General features: G+C 36.1%; 1 protein-coding gene across 3 annotated transcripts in view; it reads right to left on the bottom strand.

Moving 5' to 3' along the window:
* pdlim7 (PDZ and LIM domain 7) overlaps positions 1–17,121 on the bottom strand; it is a 265,260-nt gene that overhangs the window by 190,375 nt on the left and 57,764 nt on the right. For all 3 annotated transcript variants that reach the window (XM_051934153.1, XM_051934152.1, XM_051934154.1), the window contains exon 2: positions 15,934–16,044. In XM_051934153.1, coding sequence (XP_051790113.1) covers positions 15,934–16,044 — 111 coding nt within the window. The remainder of the gene's footprint in view (positions 1–15,933; positions 16,045–17,121) is intronic.

Genomic DNA, 17,121 nt, shown 5'->3' on the forward strand with positions numbered 1-17,121 from the left:
TTCAGTTTTGACTGTTCTTGGCATAAACCTTACTTGAAAGTAACAACTTAAAATTGGGAAAAGTTGAAAATTCCAGAAAACTGAAATGTAGGAATAAATAATGAAGCAATATATGTGAAAATGTTCAAGGAAACATCCCCAGGGCTTTTCACATTCAAATTTCCAAATTAAGCCCATGAATATGGCAGTCAACAAAAGAAAGCTTCCTGCAAATCAGTGCTGGTGCAACGTGGCCTAGCAAGCCAAAAAAAAAGAAAAAAATTTTTCTTTTTCTTAACAAAAAACAGTACTTCAGAACACAAATTATGGTAACTATTGCAGACATAAACACAAAGAATTTAATAAAAACCAGGATAATCTGAACAAAAACCACTTATTATTAGTAAATGTTAAACTGGTAACCATTTCACTTGTCCACTGTATAAGCTATAAAAATAACAATCAGTATATGGGGTTGACTACATGGGGAACCTGGCCTTTTTAAAGAGGGTAACAGTAACAAAAAACACTATGAAAAAGATATGGCTCCACAGTACTGTACTATTTGTTCACTACCAAGAAACAAACTCTGGCATGCCAGTCACAGACCCACTATCAAACTGACACCAGTGTTCCACTCAACTAAGCTAAAGAAGATCTCCTAAATTCAGAACCACAGTAGGCTAATCATACATGCCTAACACCATTAAACAGATATTAACTAAAATGAGCATAAGTCAAAATCAAAAGTAGAAAGTAAATTCTGAATACAAACCAAGCCGGACTCCTTGAAAAGTGTGAAGCAGCAATGGCAGCACAGACACAAAACATATCACTCTCAAACTTGCTTGATCCAACTCAGGAGTTACAAAGGAGGCTGAACTCTATATATTGACAGTAATGAGCATAAGAAAAGTATCAAGCCTGGAAGAGGCACCAATGTATAACAGAATCTAATCACACATACACATCTACACAGAGTGTAAAAAGAACCACCACACATTCATGTCTCTAGGATGGATGAAGAAAATTAGTATCAGGAGAAAAATACTGTGGGGGCAGGAAAAACATGCAAACTCTTGTGTAATTCAAAACTAGGGTTCGGGATCCTTGAAGTAACAGTGCTAATTACTACCCCAAAATTCTATCCAGAAATAAATGCAGTGTTAAAAAAAGGTAACAAGTTTGGAAATTTCAGTATTCCAGACAACAGTTTCACTGTGAACACCAATGAAAATAACCTCCAAAGTGCAATTATGTGACTGTCATAGTGACCTCCTTTCCAATGGAAGTAGTATTTGAGTATTATCCTTTACACTGTTTTTACCGGACAAATTAGTTTCAAAACAAAATACTGTGAAGCATCAAATCTTTTTTATACTAGCTAGATGGCATTACCTAACCATATACTTTACTAATATAAATCAAGCAAATGACCTCCTCTCTACTGGACACTGACTATTTAAAAAGACTGAGCTAGAATTTCAACCAATCTGCTTGCTGACAGTCTAAAAAAAGCTAATGATGACAGGTTCATGTTGTAATCCTCATGAGAAAGATTCAGACACACTAATGATTGATTAACATACTGTATCTATACCTCCCAGACTAAATGATTAAAATACAAGGTCAATGTTAATCAAATGATATGCTATGTATTCTTGGTGGTAAGACTAAGGTATAATACAGGTGCTAATGTTTAAGACAGCTGCAAAAGTTACCTTATTTATTTTCATTTTGCTGTAATGAGTAGAAGGAGTTGCAGATCATGTGCATCAGTGCATGAGTTTGCCCACTGCAGTAACTCAAAATTCTTATCTTTTCTGGGCCATACTATTTTGCTTAAGTAGTTAAGAAATCAAGACAGATAACAAGCCCCAGTATGTGTTTTTAATAAGTTTCAGTACCTGTCTTAAATACCCTAGAATTTTTGGTCAAAACTGTTCCCCTAGAACAGAGTTTTATGGCTTTTGTTTGAAGCAAAATATGGTTCTTATTATTAAGAAATTTATATTATGGATACAAGATGATTCGCTGTGGTACCCCCTAATGAAAGCAGCTGAAAGGAGAAGATGATGACGATTAAGAAATTGATATGTGCTTGATCGAGTTGTATTCTCTTATTATATTTTGTTTCCAAATTTAAAAAAAAAAAAAAAAAAAAAAACCTTTCCTTTCTGCTCCTCTATAACAGAGTTTTATGGATTTTGTTTGAATCCTATTATGCCACTTACTATGATATTTTCATTTGCTTAATTGAGTTGAGTTGTGTTCAAAAAAATAAACACTTTCCCTTTTGTTAAATCTGCCAGATGAAATTCATAGGATATATTTATTCTTACCTATGTACAGATGCATCTTAAATGCTGAAGAAACGGGTATACAGTACTGATATCAATCCAAAATTTTCAGCAGAAAAGCACACACACAAATAAATGAACAGCAAAAAATTACACTGGACTAAGGATTGGGAAATGACACCTTCACAGTCAAACATTGCCAATAACAACAGAGCAAAATATCTTGTATCTGTTTACATACATGTATGACGATTAAAAAAAGGGTTGTTTTACTAGTTTCATACATTCACTTTAAGAATCTAATTTATAAGGATTGCTGGGTTGCCAATTATTGCATATAAATTTCAGTATCAGAAACTACAGTACTGACACAATGTTAGTGATTGTATACAGTTAACTATATGAAGACATAATAGATGTGATATAATAATCTTCAGAAAATTTGTTCAGCAAAATTCCATTTGTTAATAGGTTAGGGTAAAACTTCTAATAACTTGCAACATCATTTTCTTTTTTCTTCTTTTTTTTTTTTTTTTTTTTTTTTAACATTGTATACAGAAAAATTAAATGAAACACATGAATCACTTTTCAAAGATTTCCACTTATCACCTGATTAAGAAAAACCTTACTTTTTGCATAATTTATTTCCCTGTAAAAATACAATTTCATAAAATGTCTATTTATTCTTTAGCATCAAAAGTAAAAATGTCATACACAAAAAGAAAAATGCAGTTAAAGGATAGGTTTGGTATTTTTTCAAGTTGAAGTTATTTCTTCACAATCATGATATACAGTGGGGCAAAAAAGTATTTAGTCAGCCACCAATTGTGCAAGTTCTCCCACTTAAAAAGATGAGAGAGGCCTGTAATTTTCATCATAGGTATACCTCAACTAAGAGAGACAAAATGAGAAAAAACATCCAGTAAATCACACTGTCTGATTTTTAAAGAATTTATTTGCAAATTATGGTGGAAAATAAGTATTTGGTCACCTACAAAACAAGCAAGATTTCTGGCTCTCACAGACCTGTAACTTCTTCTGTAAGAGGCTCCTCTGTCCTCCACTCGTTACCTGTATTAATGGCACCTGTTTGAACTCATTATCAATATAAAAGACACCTGTCCACAACCTCAAACAGTCACACTCCAAACTCCACTATGGCCAAGACCAAAGAGCTGTCAAAGGACACCAGAAACAAAATTGTAGACCTGTACCAGGCTGGGAAGACTGAATCTGCAATAGGTAAGCAGCTTGGTGTGAAGAAATCAACTGTGGGAGCAATTATTAGAAAATGGAAGACATACAAGACCACTGATAATCTCCCTCGATCTGGGGCTCCACGCAAGATCTCACCCCGTGGGGTCAAAATGATCACAAGAACGGTGAGCAAAAATCCCAGAACCACATGGGACCAAAGTAACAAAGGCTACCATCAGTAACACACTATGCCGCCAGGGACTCAAATCCTGCAGTGTCAGACGTGTCCCCCTGCTTAAGCCAGTACATGTGCAGGCCCGTCTGAAGTTTGCTAGAGAGCATTTGGATGATCCAGAAGAGGATTGGGAGAATGTCATATGGTCAGATGAAACCAAAATAGAACTTTTTGGTAAAAACTCTACTCGTCGTGTTTGGAGGAAAAAGAATGCGGAGTTGCATCCAAAGAACACCATACCTACTGTAAAGCATGGGGGTGGAAACATCATACTTTGGGGCCGTTTTTCTGCAAAGGGACCAGGACGACTGATCCGTGTAAAGGAAAGAATGAATGGGGCCATGTATCGTCAGATTTTGAGTGAAAACCTCCTTCCATCAGCAAGGGCATTGAAGATGAAACGTGGCTGGGTCTTTCAGCATGACAATGATACCAAACACACCGCCCGGGTAACGAAGGAGTGGCTTCGTAAGAAGCATTTCAAGGTCCTGGAGTGGCCTAGCCAGTCTCCAGATCTCAACCCCATAGAAAATCTTTGGAGGGAGTTGAAAGTCCGTGTTGCCCAGCGACAGCCCCAAAACATCACTGCTCTACAGGAGATCTGCATGGAGGAATGGGCTAAAATACCAGCAAGTGTGTGAAAACCTTGTGAAGACTTACAGAAAACATTTGACCTCTGTCATTGCCAACAAAGGGTATGTAACAAAGTATTGAGATGAACTTTTGTTATTGACCAAATACTTTTTTTCCACCATAATTTGCAAATAAATTCTTCAAAAATCAGACAATGTGATTTTCTGGATTTTTTTTCTCATTTTGTCTCTCATAGTTGAGGTATGCCTATGATGAAAATTACAGGCCTCTCTCATCTTTTTAAGTGGGAGAACTTGCACAATTGGTGGCTGACTAAACACTTTTTTGCCCCACTGTATATTAATTTGCTACCTAAAATTGCATTCTGAGGAGAAGTGATTTTTATAAATTTTAAAAATACTTTGTCTGTTTTTGTAGCTTACTATGGGGTTAAATGGTACATGGATGTATAGGTAAATGTAAAGGCATTAAAACTTAAAAAAATATCCACTGTGAAGCAGCAAAGGTTTTGATTTAAGAAAACTTCTTCAGCGTTTATAAGACATCTTTGTGATAATGAAAGGAAAACAAAAATAAATATTTGGTCACAGATTCATGAAATGTTTTTCTTGAGTTAAGAATACATTTTCTGTTCTCTTGTCTGCTCACAGCCTCCATTATGGGGAGAGGTATTAACAACCCAAAAAGCCACCAGCACTAAGCTATATTCTGCTTATAATCCTACATTTGCTTTTGCAATTCATTTCCTTCAGAATTTTATGTTCTCCCTTATAACATCAGACATATATACACTCAAACATATAATAGTGAATTGGTGCTCCTAATGTGACCTGTGTGTTCGCCCTGCGATTTATAGGCGCCCTGTCCGGGTTTTGTTCCTGCCTTGCTCCCAGTGCTTGCTGGAATAAGCTCTAGCTGCCCCACGACCCTGCCCTGGATAAGAGAAGTAGGAAATGGATGGATTATTGTTAACATTACTATAGCAGGAAACTCATGAACAGATTCATCTTCTTTCTAGCCTTTGTCCCATGTTAAGACAGGGTCTGGTCCTCTTTTCAACAAGTCACTTTCCACTTTTTCCAATCCAGGGCATCTTTGTGGGCAGTGTTGACTTTGCATATATCATCCCTCAACCAATTAAGCCAGCGTTTCTCAGGGCACCTGTGTGGCCCCTTTCCTTGGGGCTGAGGTGCAAGGCTGCCTGCGTACAAAGTGGCCATAATATTGGAGGCATTGTATTCTATTTTAATAGAGTAATGGATGAAAGATAATGATAGAAATGAATAATATTATTATTGAGTAACATAATGGTAGTGAGATTTTCTTGCAGTGAAGGAGACTGGGCTTTGTGTGTGTGTCGAATTTGCATGTTCTCTCCAAATGCTCCAGTTTCCTCTCGTAGTCCAAACACATGCAGCAACATTACCAAAGTGGCCCATGTGTGTCTGTGTGTTCACCTTGCAAAGAAGTGGTGGGGTACCCCATGCAGGGATTATTTCTGTCTTATATCAGATGCTTGATGGAAGAGGCTCCAGCTGCCCCGTGACCATTTCCTGGATAAGTAGGTTAGGAAGATAGATGGACTGGATGAATGGATGCCTCTTTGTTCATTTCTTGTTACCTGATTACATACAACATGCCTGCTCAGTATTCTCACTCATTGTAGCATACACATAAATTATCAATTAACATCAGTTGGCAAGCTTTGTGATAAAGAAATATGCTTAAATATACTGAAAGAATAAAAGTGATCATTAAGTGTGCTTTTTCAGTTATTAACTAGATGTTAACTAGTTGTTAACAGAACGGAAACATCAATTCATATCTGTGCATCAACATTCAAGGTCAGTAACAGGAGCTTGACAGTTACTTTCAAAGATAAATCCATGCCCCTGGGCCAAGTTCCTTTTGAACATTCAGTAAGTTTTAAGGCTTTTGCATTCACCCATGGAACTGTATACCCCTTAGACCCATTTTACACTACAAGAACAGATATTTTTAAAGATGATAAAAAGTGTTCCACTTTTAAATACAATTTTATGCAACAAATTAATATCTATCAAGTCTTAATTGCTCTGTTAGAAAATTTTGGTACTGTTACCTAATTTTTTGTTTTATAACTGTATGCATAAATTATTTGCAGTTTTCAGATGCATTTTGTGGTCTCTGAATTTCTCTGAGAAAAGCCTTACTAAACAACAATATTTAAAAATGTAAAAATTTTATTGCAAATCCTTCTCCAGTCCCCAACTAATTTGAATTTATGTACTGGTTTTAAATAGCTGGTAATGCTTTAATTGATTTTTAGAAATGATCAAATATACATTATTAATTGATTTTGACTTTTTACATTCTTAGAAAATCTTAAAGATTTAGTTAAAATTACAGAAAAAAATGATAACTGTGGGCTTTTGTTATATTCTATTCCAATTTCAAATTAGTGGCTACCTTATTACATACTGTACATGGACTCAATGATGCAAACATTCTGCTCATTCAAACAGAAAATCTTTTGGCTATAGATCAATATGCATAACATGCAGATATGGTCAAGATGTTGCTTGAACAAATATTAGAATGGATAAGACCAGGTATCCAAGCAACTTTGACTGTAATGTGATTGCTCTATTGCTGTTCCCATACTTTGTAGTTCCAGCATTTTGTAACAGCTGGCCCTCCCAAGGTTGTTTTTTTTTTTTTTGGTCTCTAGAGTTTGTAAATATAAACAAAAATACATCTAGTGAGCAGCAGTGCTGTGTACATTAGCAACTTTTTAATGAGGGAGGTCAGAGAAGAATGGACAAACCATTTGAGACCACGGACACTAAAATGAAAGCTTTATATGAGAATGGTGTGAAAAAAGGAATCTCTGAATGGACTATATGCTACTGTAGCAGATGACCATACCAGGTTTCCCTTCTGTCAGGTAAGAACAAAAAGATGAGCATTTTGATGTAATTATTTTGGGAAATTCTAAAACATATTGTCTGGCTTGAATAAACTCGATTTTTGTCTGTGATATGCAGATGGCAGTGTCAAAATCTGACATAAACAGGATGACTCCTGCCACATGTCAACAACAGAAGTTAGTGGTGGCACGCATATGTGCAGACTCAACAGAACCATCTTAGTTCCCATGGACAAAACTTAATAAATTCGTATTTTTCAAATATCCCCAAATATTGTCTAACACATAAACAACAAGAAGAAAAAAGTAAACAAAAGAACAAGGCCCTGATGTCATAAAACAAATTGTTTTAATTGATTAATCCCTTTTATTGGCAGCACATCATGTTTTTGGCTTGGGTAGCTGCGGGGTTAGCACATCCCAGAATTAATTAATGATTGCTAGCTAATAGTAGTACAATAAGAAGGCACCAGCTGAGCGTCTAGTTAAACTATGGAGCAGTGGAGTTAAGAAAGGTAAAACTGGGAGAGAAAGCGCTCTCTGTCAGCAGGAGAGGTAAACAGAGGAGAATGAATTGAACTGCACCCTGATTGTCAATTACTTTACGGAGAGCAGGGAGGAGGACCAGAAGAGAACGCAGTGGTGGATGAATTCTTAGCAGCTGACAAGCTGAGATGCGGAGTTGAATAGAAGGTAAGAAGAGCCATATGAGCTGAATAAGCAACGGTGCATTGATGTGGTGGCATCTGGGAAAGGCAATAGTGCGCTAGGTGTTAGGTAACCAAACCAATGGAGGTTGTAACCCTGAGTCTACAGGTTTTTAGCACTTGATAGGTAGAATGAAGGGGGATGTGGTGGGCTAAATCCAGAAAAATAGAAGGAAGAACATTTGTGATTTTACAACTCCTCTTTGGATTTTAAAGTTTATTGAAGTATGTATTTTAAACACCCTTGACACATTTGATTTTATGGCACCATTTTATTAATTATTTATTGGACTATTTATTTATTGCACTGTTTTGCACATCATTTTTGATAACACCTGACCAGTAAGTCTCTCGCTTGTTTACTCCATTGCCCTGGTTCACCCTTGGTTGTGACTATCAATGCCCTGGGAAACAGGTAATGCCATGGCTGCAGGCACACAGGGCATCACACACACATGCGATCTTCATGTTACAGTTTAATATTTTCAGAAACGGGTAATTTTATTGAGAATTACTTTCTTTTTACGCTCTCAGGTCTGTAAGACATTTTTTCAGTTACTGTGAAACATCAAATATGTACTGATCAAGTCTGATCATGCCAGATTTTTAACTGAGCATGTCACCAATTTTATTACATTTAAGTCATATCAACATTCCCCCTTTAAACCCCAATCCCCCAGAAAGCAGCAATGTTAAAAGTAATAAAGGAAGCAACTTGTCCAAAACAAAATGCTTTTTACTGCTTTCTGCTTTAGGTTTTGACAGCTCTCATTCAGGGTTCAAAATATAACACGTCCAGTTTGCTGAATAAGAACATTAGTAATTAGAGGACAAGAAAAAAAAATAAGTTGATCACTCACAAAACTAGAATTCCTTCTTATTATCCTCAAAAATTATTTGACTTTATGAGTATGCTGAAGATAGCCATATGCTACAGGCTTCTACATTTCTTGCAATTTTAAATGTCTCATTTTATCCTTTGACATATGAAGGCCTGAGAATATGCTGTATAGAACCTAGGGCTGGCAGCTTTTTCCAAATGATAGGACTTGTAAATAAAAATGGTTTATAGTATGTTAACAGGCGGCACTAAGGAAAGCTTAACTGTTGCCAACTTTCCTCTATGAAAGGGCTTTGCATGCACCCTCAACGCTTGGAAAGCCACATGGACAAATAAGGGCTGGAAAGCAGCAGCTATTATCTCATGAAAGAGAAGTAGCTAGTGCTCTTGAGATAAGACAGTACACCCTCCCTACATTCAGTAGCAGTTTAAGAGACATTAAAGAAGATGGGCTATATGAATACTGGTTAAATTACAGCAAGCAGATTAACAGTTTCCTGCTGGATGAAATACCCCAAAGAAAAATATAATTACAAGCAACAATCACATTGTGGTTATAGCTTTACTCAAAAAAAACCCAGTACTTCTTCCCGCTCAGCATTTTTGTTGACTCAAGATATTTCCATTGTAAAGACAACTATACTAAAGCTCTGAATAGAAACTGCTTTTCCCATCCCTAAATTATCTACATATCTAAATCAAGCATTTTTTCTTTCCTAGAAACTGTACATATTATGAAAAATAAAATAAAATCAAAAAGTTACTTACAGTATAAAAGTATATATATATACACTCGGACAATTGGTCTGTTTTGTTAACATGGAAAAACATTCTTATTTTCTGCAGTAAAGGAGTATTATTTCCCTAGTTAGCAAAGCAGCAAATTTCAAAGATCCTACTGGTGAAGAAATGTGCAGGCTTAAACTAGCAAATACTTTTCTTTCTTTCAGTATTCTGATAAACATATTCATCTAAAAACAAAAAAATAAATAAATTACAGATTAAGCCAGAGAAAGCATATTAAATGCTTACATGAGTACATTAAAACATAATACCTATATCCAATACAATAATACAGTAGTATACAGTGAGTGAATGATGTGTACCAAACATCACATCTCCCTTTTTAACTCTCTGGTTGAATATTACACACGTTATCTACTGTGGAGGATTGCCGGCTTCCCAGTCCGGCCCTCACCCCCAAGCCGCTAGGAGGAGCCCTCTGGACAGCATATTTGTGCCCCGAGTTCCAGCAGGGCATCATGGACTTTGTACTGTTGTTACACAGCCTTGCTGGATACCTTGGGGGCCGCCAGGAGTCGCTGTAGGGGGGCTAGTGGGCCCTTACGTGCCCTATAACCCGGGAGTACGTCATCACCACGTGACAGGAAGAAACGACGTGCTCCCGGGCTGAAGAAAGACTGTTTACCCTGACCCGGAAGGGATAAGGACTTGGGGGTTTGACCAGGAACCACTTCCAGGTCGGGGGCTATAAAAGGACTCTGGGTGAGCCCAGACATTTGAGCTGAGCTGGGAGGTAGGAGGGCGAAGTGTCTGGGAGTGGAGGATTGGTTTATTGAGAGAATTGTGATTTATATGAGTGTGGTGTGGAGAGTGTTTTGTGCACGGTACAGTAAAGAAATAAATAATTATTGTACTTTCACCTGGTCATCAGAGTGGTACCTGAGGGTTCAAGAGGTGGACAAAGGGCTTATTTGTTACACTACACATTCACATAGTTCAGAAACTTAAAAATTGCACTCTGGATATGTGTCCAATTCTAAATTTAGATTACTTATTGTGGTTCACTATTTTGACGCAATTATCTGTTGGCCCACTAAAAATCCTATGTTCTAGGTTTAAGTACAGATATTCTTTAAATTATTTAGCAATATAATATTATTGATTTGAGATGTACTTTATAACAATGTTTATTATGAAATGCTGTACATGAGGACTGATATTACATGAAAAAATGTGAAACTATTGTAGCCATGAGACCAGGAAAGAACATGATGTTGTGTATGAATGCCTCCCAAATTTATTACAAAATCTCAGCAATGCAGCTCAATCTGTCCTATTTAATATTAAATGCTGACTTACAATGCCTATGGGAGGAAAAAAATCAACCAAGTAAGATGAAATATAAGATAAAGTACTATCTGCGAATATTGTGTCAGAAAATTTATTAAACGTTCACTGACAAGCTTGTTAGTTAAAATGTAATACAGTTATAATATTCTTTAAGAACACCTCAAGCAACTGTATATTTCAAACATGCTTTAAAATTTTGGTATTCTTATGAAGCCAACATCAGTTATAGTATTGATACAGTATGATTCAGAAGCCATTTTTATTTAACAGACAAATTACCTTATGAGGACCCTTAACTGTTAGTTAAAAGGAGCATCCTGTTAAACCTTTTGTAACACATTATGTTCTGCATATGTTTTAAATAGCCCAGTAGCAAAGTCTTATTTTACCCATTTCACAAATATTCTATCATTAATGTGGCTAATTCAAATGACATTGTTAATTTTATATCAAAATATAACTTTGTAATTTTATCATCTTTAAAAAGCTATTATTACAGTAAGTATAGGTATTAACACAATATTCAAAATAATTTAACTTATCAAAAGGACCACCTTGATATATTTTGGCTTACCACAAAACAATTTCAAGCAATCAGTATATATATATATATATATATTAATAAAATATAGGTGAATTAGTATTTTGAGAATAAACCAATATAATCTGTTGCCTGTTTTGCCAATATTGTTACTGCCAAGTCTTTAATGTCACACAGGCAATATACATTAAATAAAGGCTTTAGTTCAATGTTAGCTTCCTGCTAGTTTAATTAATCTTTCCTTATGAAATGAAAAGAAGAATTCAAAGCTAAAGATTATAAGATGAAAAAAAATTCGGACATGAGCATCAGTAGGATTTGCGCCCTAGGAACCAAGTTACCCAAACTATTCCATAACATTTCAGTAATTATTTACTGCTCTGATGCTGATCTTTCTGATCATAAAATAGGACATTACAATAGCAACAGACAAGAAGAATTCATAATTAGTTGCAGAAGTACGGTATGTGAGGGTTCCTCTAGAGTGCCTCTTTCTCTTGCATGATTTGGCTCAAAAACTAATCAGCACATCATCATCTCATAACAGGCTTAAGTTTCGAGTTTGATATTTTCCATCCTGCCGTTTTAGCTATAGACCTTTCTTAAGAAACTGTGACACATAGACACACATTCGTCATTGAGATATTGATGTTTTCGATATCAGGGGAACCCTAAAACATCGAGGTCTGTCAAAAACCAAAGATCGAAATTTCTGACAAATCTAAACTTTTGCACCTCCCCCATAGACGATAGGTTATGATGGGAGAGGGCACAAAGCAAAAATAAATGCAGAAATAAAATAAAAATAAACAATATTTACAAAGCAAAATTTGTTTAAAAAGATACCTTTAGAGATAGCTAATGTACTAGTAATTATGTCAGAACATAAAAATACAAGGAATGTACTGCCAACTGGCAGAAAAATGTGGTAGTGCAGAAAATCAAACAATTTGCATTGACATAAGACTAAGAATTATGAAAGTATTTAGCACCTTTGAGTAACTGGGACAAACCTTAGAGTTTGCCAAAACCTCTGAAGATGTACCAAGAAAAATTAATAGCTTTTCACCCTAAATTAGTTATTTAATAAATTCTTTTACCACTGTATAATGATAACACTAATGCAGTGACATACTGCATATACTAGGTGAGATAAATTATATAATAAACATTTGATCTGCATTTTGTAGTCTTGTCTTGACATTTTAAACTACTGGAAGATCCTGCACAGTTTGAGATTCAATCTGGTGTGGCTGGACTATTTATTTTTTGGAATCCAAATTAAAAAAAAAAAATTAATAAAATAATTAAACCCTTGAACTAAAAAATGGCTAAAATACCCTTTTTTAAGACTGCAGTTTCATTTACCAGCTATTTTAAAAATCTGCAACATCCAGAAAGTTTTTGTTATATATATACTCTGACAGCTAAATACCAGCTTCAGGTTAAACCCTTCAATGTTATTGTTTAATACAACCAACATCTCATAGGATAACATAATAGTCCTTCCATTCATCCATTTACCTAACCTATTTATCCAGGACAGGGTCATGGGGAAGCTGGAACCTGTCCCAGTAAGCTTAGATCACAAGGCAGGAAGAATCCTTGGTATGACAAAACATTGTCAAACAGTAGGTTTGCAATTTTCTATTTTTTTTAATGAACCAGCCAGATTTTCATTTTCCCCAGGAAAAATGCATTAAGTGAAGGTGTATTAATAGATTAACAAAAGTGGTTTACAGCTAAGACCATTGGAGCACAAGGGAAAACATGAACGAAAAGCCTTAAAAACATAACCAAGACTTCCTCTCTGAAGCAACAAAGGCTTCATTTTCAGAAAACATGCCTTCTGGGTTTCAGAGGTATGCTCATGACAGCAAAACTAAGTTGTACACAATTAAAATTGATTAGACATTTTTAGCTCCATATTTCCTAAGAGAAGAATACATGTTCTCCTCTCTGTTCACAATTACTCATATGGATGAAGTGTTGTTGTAAACAACAGCCAATGTAAATAATACTATGGAGCCAATTCTAAGTGCAGTGGTGTAAAATAAAAACATGTGTCTAAAGCTGTTAGAACTACATTTTCTTTCAGCTAAAATGTCCCAGAAATGTACATAGCCATATGTGAAAATAACAAAAAAATATCGCTTATAGTTTCCTTCGTTAAAAGTACAACTTCAGTACTATTGAGACTTACTCCCAGTAACAAAGGCTCCAAGCGTAAAAGACTAATGTATTTAGAGAAACAAAGTGAATATGTATACCCTTCTTTTAAAAATGCTGAAATCTCACAAAAATAACCACTACTTGTAAAAATCCAAGTACACACTTCATAAAGTACACTCTGAAGATATGCATCAATAGGTAGGAACACTCCAAAGATTACACCAATAGTATCACGCACAAAGTTGACAGAAAGTGTGGAGAGGCCACTAGTCTATCAAAGGGTCCTAACCTGGCACAGGCCCAATTCAGAGTAACTAAATAACCTAATACACGCATCTTTGGGGTGTGAAAGGAAAACCAAGATACCTAATGAAAAACCCATGTAAACACTGGTAAGTATTATTTCACATTCAGTAAGTTTATGCTTTAATTTATTGTTGTTTGCCCACAACTGTAGCTGAAGCATCAAACATTGTATTTCCCAGACCCAAACAGTCTTAAGAATTTTATCTAAAATTCAAAGAAACAAAGCACTATTCATGTTTCCTTTGATGCTATCAAGCCATCAAGATTCTGAAGCTTGTTTCACCAAATCAAAATATTACTCCTGCCATGCTTGACAGCCACATTTGCTTTTTGACAAAGTTATCAATGCCTATATCACAAAATATAAGACATACAGTACACCCCCAAAATTCGTGGGGGTTACGTTCCTAGAGCACCAGTGAATTGTGAAAAACCGCGACTTTTGGATGTGGTTAAAAAATGCCTAATTTTTATAGTTTAAACCCTAAATGCAGTATGCCACAAAAGCACTTCAATTTCGTTGCAAACTCAGCTTAATACATTAATACATTACCTAAAAAATTACCTTAATACATTACCTAAAAACAGAATGTAAAGGTAAACCCGTCTACGGTACAGTACTGTACTGCTATGTCTCCTGCGGTGCTAGAATGTAAAATACCGATGTTACCGCTATACATATTGTAATTCATGCAAGCGCATTTTCTTTGTTATGCGATATTGTTTTCTTAGTTATAAGCAGAGTAAATACAAAATAATTTCATTTAATTAAAATACAGTAAAATGTATGGGTACTCACCAATGATGAATGATATTGATGATGATGAAGTAGCTGTGCTGTACGATGCATAGGATTTAAAACTCCTCGGGTGTTGCCTCTTCTTCAGGTGCTTCAGGAGTCGTCGTATCTTTGGACGGGTCTTCTGGTGGGGTTTCATGCTGGCTTTTCTTTATAGGTTTCAGGAACATTGTGATGAGAAGTTGCTACATTGTCTCCTGTAGCGAACTGCTGGTACAATTTCTGTGCTTTCTCACGGATGATGTTACCGTCCAAGGGGATGTTTTTCTTCCTGCAGTCAGTGATCCACAATGCCATGGCAGATTCCATCCTGACGATATTTTTATTCCTTACAGTCATTACCTTTTTGGCACTATCACAGAAACTTAGATACAGTACTCCAGATCACTGCCTCGTTTTTCTTTATGTAACGTACAGTGCTTTCATTAATGCCATAGTGGAACGCTACTGCAACATAACTTTTTATTTCCCGGAGCAAATCCAGTAGTTCAACCTTCTCCTGGAGTGTTTTAAACCTCTTCTTGCACTTAGGCTCAGTGCCAGAAGCCTTAGAAGGTGTAGGGCGTTTCGTCGACATCTTGGTTCACGAACGTCTCGGTACACGTACAAATTGGTTTACGACCAAAACGTTCGCCAAACTTTTGCCTCAGTTCACGAGCACACACTCGGTATACAAACAAGCCAGTTTCCCTTTCGGTTTGTACATGTTCAGTCTCTCCCTGTGCATTTCCTGTGCAGCGAGCAAGAGAGAGAGAGCGAGACACACACAGGCAGCGCGAGAGAGACGCACACACACAGGCAGCGCGAGAGAGAGAGACGCACACACACAGGCAGCGCGAGAGAGAGACACACACACACTGGCAGCGTGAGAGACAGAGACACACACACACACAGGCAGCGCGAGAGAGAGAGAGAGACACACACACACAGGCAGCGCATGAGAGAGAGACGCACACACACAGGCAGCACGTGAGAGAGAGAGAGACGCACACACAGGCAGACATTGTTTAATTGACATTGTTTATTGAGAATTAGCCGTAAATTACAATGCATTAATCTTTGTGGGTAAAAAATATTTGCATAGATGGACATGGGAATTGATTACCTCAGTAGCAGTTTTCTATTCCAGATTAATTTTGTTCAGTTTATCAAATTGTGAAAGTTTCTACACACTGTCATAATCATACTGTAAATTTAGTTTATCGCCAATGATGCTAACATTAAGAGCATAATTACAAACAAAACACAGGTATGCCTTACCCGTGAAACTGTGAGAGGCATGTTGAAATCTTTTCCTCCTTGCAGGCGGAAACCCCAGGGAGCTGGTCCTTCGAGAGTCACACTGTATAAGTCCATGTTGTTCCTATTTATCTAGAGAAGAAAAGTAAATAAAATATCTATTAATCTTTATTTCATGTAGAATTAATATAACATTCATTAGACACACAATACGACGCAACTACATCAATATACAATTAAAAGAATCAGGCAAAATAAGTGATTTCTTCAGGTTCACACAGTGGGTCACTTCCAAAGAAATTTCCTGTCAAAAATAAGTATCACCTACAGCCAGGAGTAACTTTTTTAGTGTAAATTTCAGGTTTCAATATTGAGTTTTATTTTATTACAGCTATTTATATGGAAAATAGAAAAATATTTCACTTAACCATTACTAGATTTGTATTTAACAATCTGGTCTTGCAGCCAATGATCATAATAACCCAATGGCCTTGAAGACAATCTTAACAGCAGGCAACCTGACAGCACTAATGCAGCAAAACCATCACGGATTGTTGAGTGCCAGCAGTTAGGGTTTGCTACAAGCTGACCTAAGCAGCTGGAATCTGGAAATAGATTTTTGACACTTTAAGGAAAATACCAGCATAAAAAAACAAGATAGATGTATATTTTTGTGCATATACAGCATTGTGCTCTGATTCAGCACGACGTTGGATTTTGTTGTGTATTATGTTCTTACTAAAATGAATTTTAATAGTGTACAGTGCAGTGAAGTAAAATGGAAATGTGCTTTATATAAAGCAATTTAGTTAAATATTGTCCACAATGCAAATGGACATGCAGATAATAGCAAACCTTCTCAAGAGTGTCTATTTTGCCAAAATCTTTAAGAATAAGATGCACAATTTTCCGTTGGAAATGAACATCAAAGTCAACATTTAGGGATCTGCAAGCCTCTCATCTTAATTAAGGAAGTGTTGATAATCTACAATAAGGTCAGCAAGAATATGATCCATGGCAATGTACCAAGGTAAAAACTACTGCTAACCAAAAAGAGAAAAAATACCTCAAAATCACTAAAACCTGTCTTAGTTACTCCAAATAATTTTGGAATAATGTTGTATGGACAGAAGAATGAAACACGAAGCAAACCTTAGCCCCCTAATGGCTGAAGGAAAAGCAAACACTGTGCTATACTACAAGGATTTC

The sequence above is a fragment of the Erpetoichthys calabaricus genome, chromosome 11 (genome assembly GCF_900747795.2).
Source record: "Erpetoichthys calabaricus chromosome 11, fErpCal1.3, whole genome shotgun sequence".
Taxonomy (NCBI): Eukaryota; Metazoa; Chordata; class Cladistia; order Polypteriformes; family Polypteridae; genus Erpetoichthys; species Erpetoichthys calabaricus.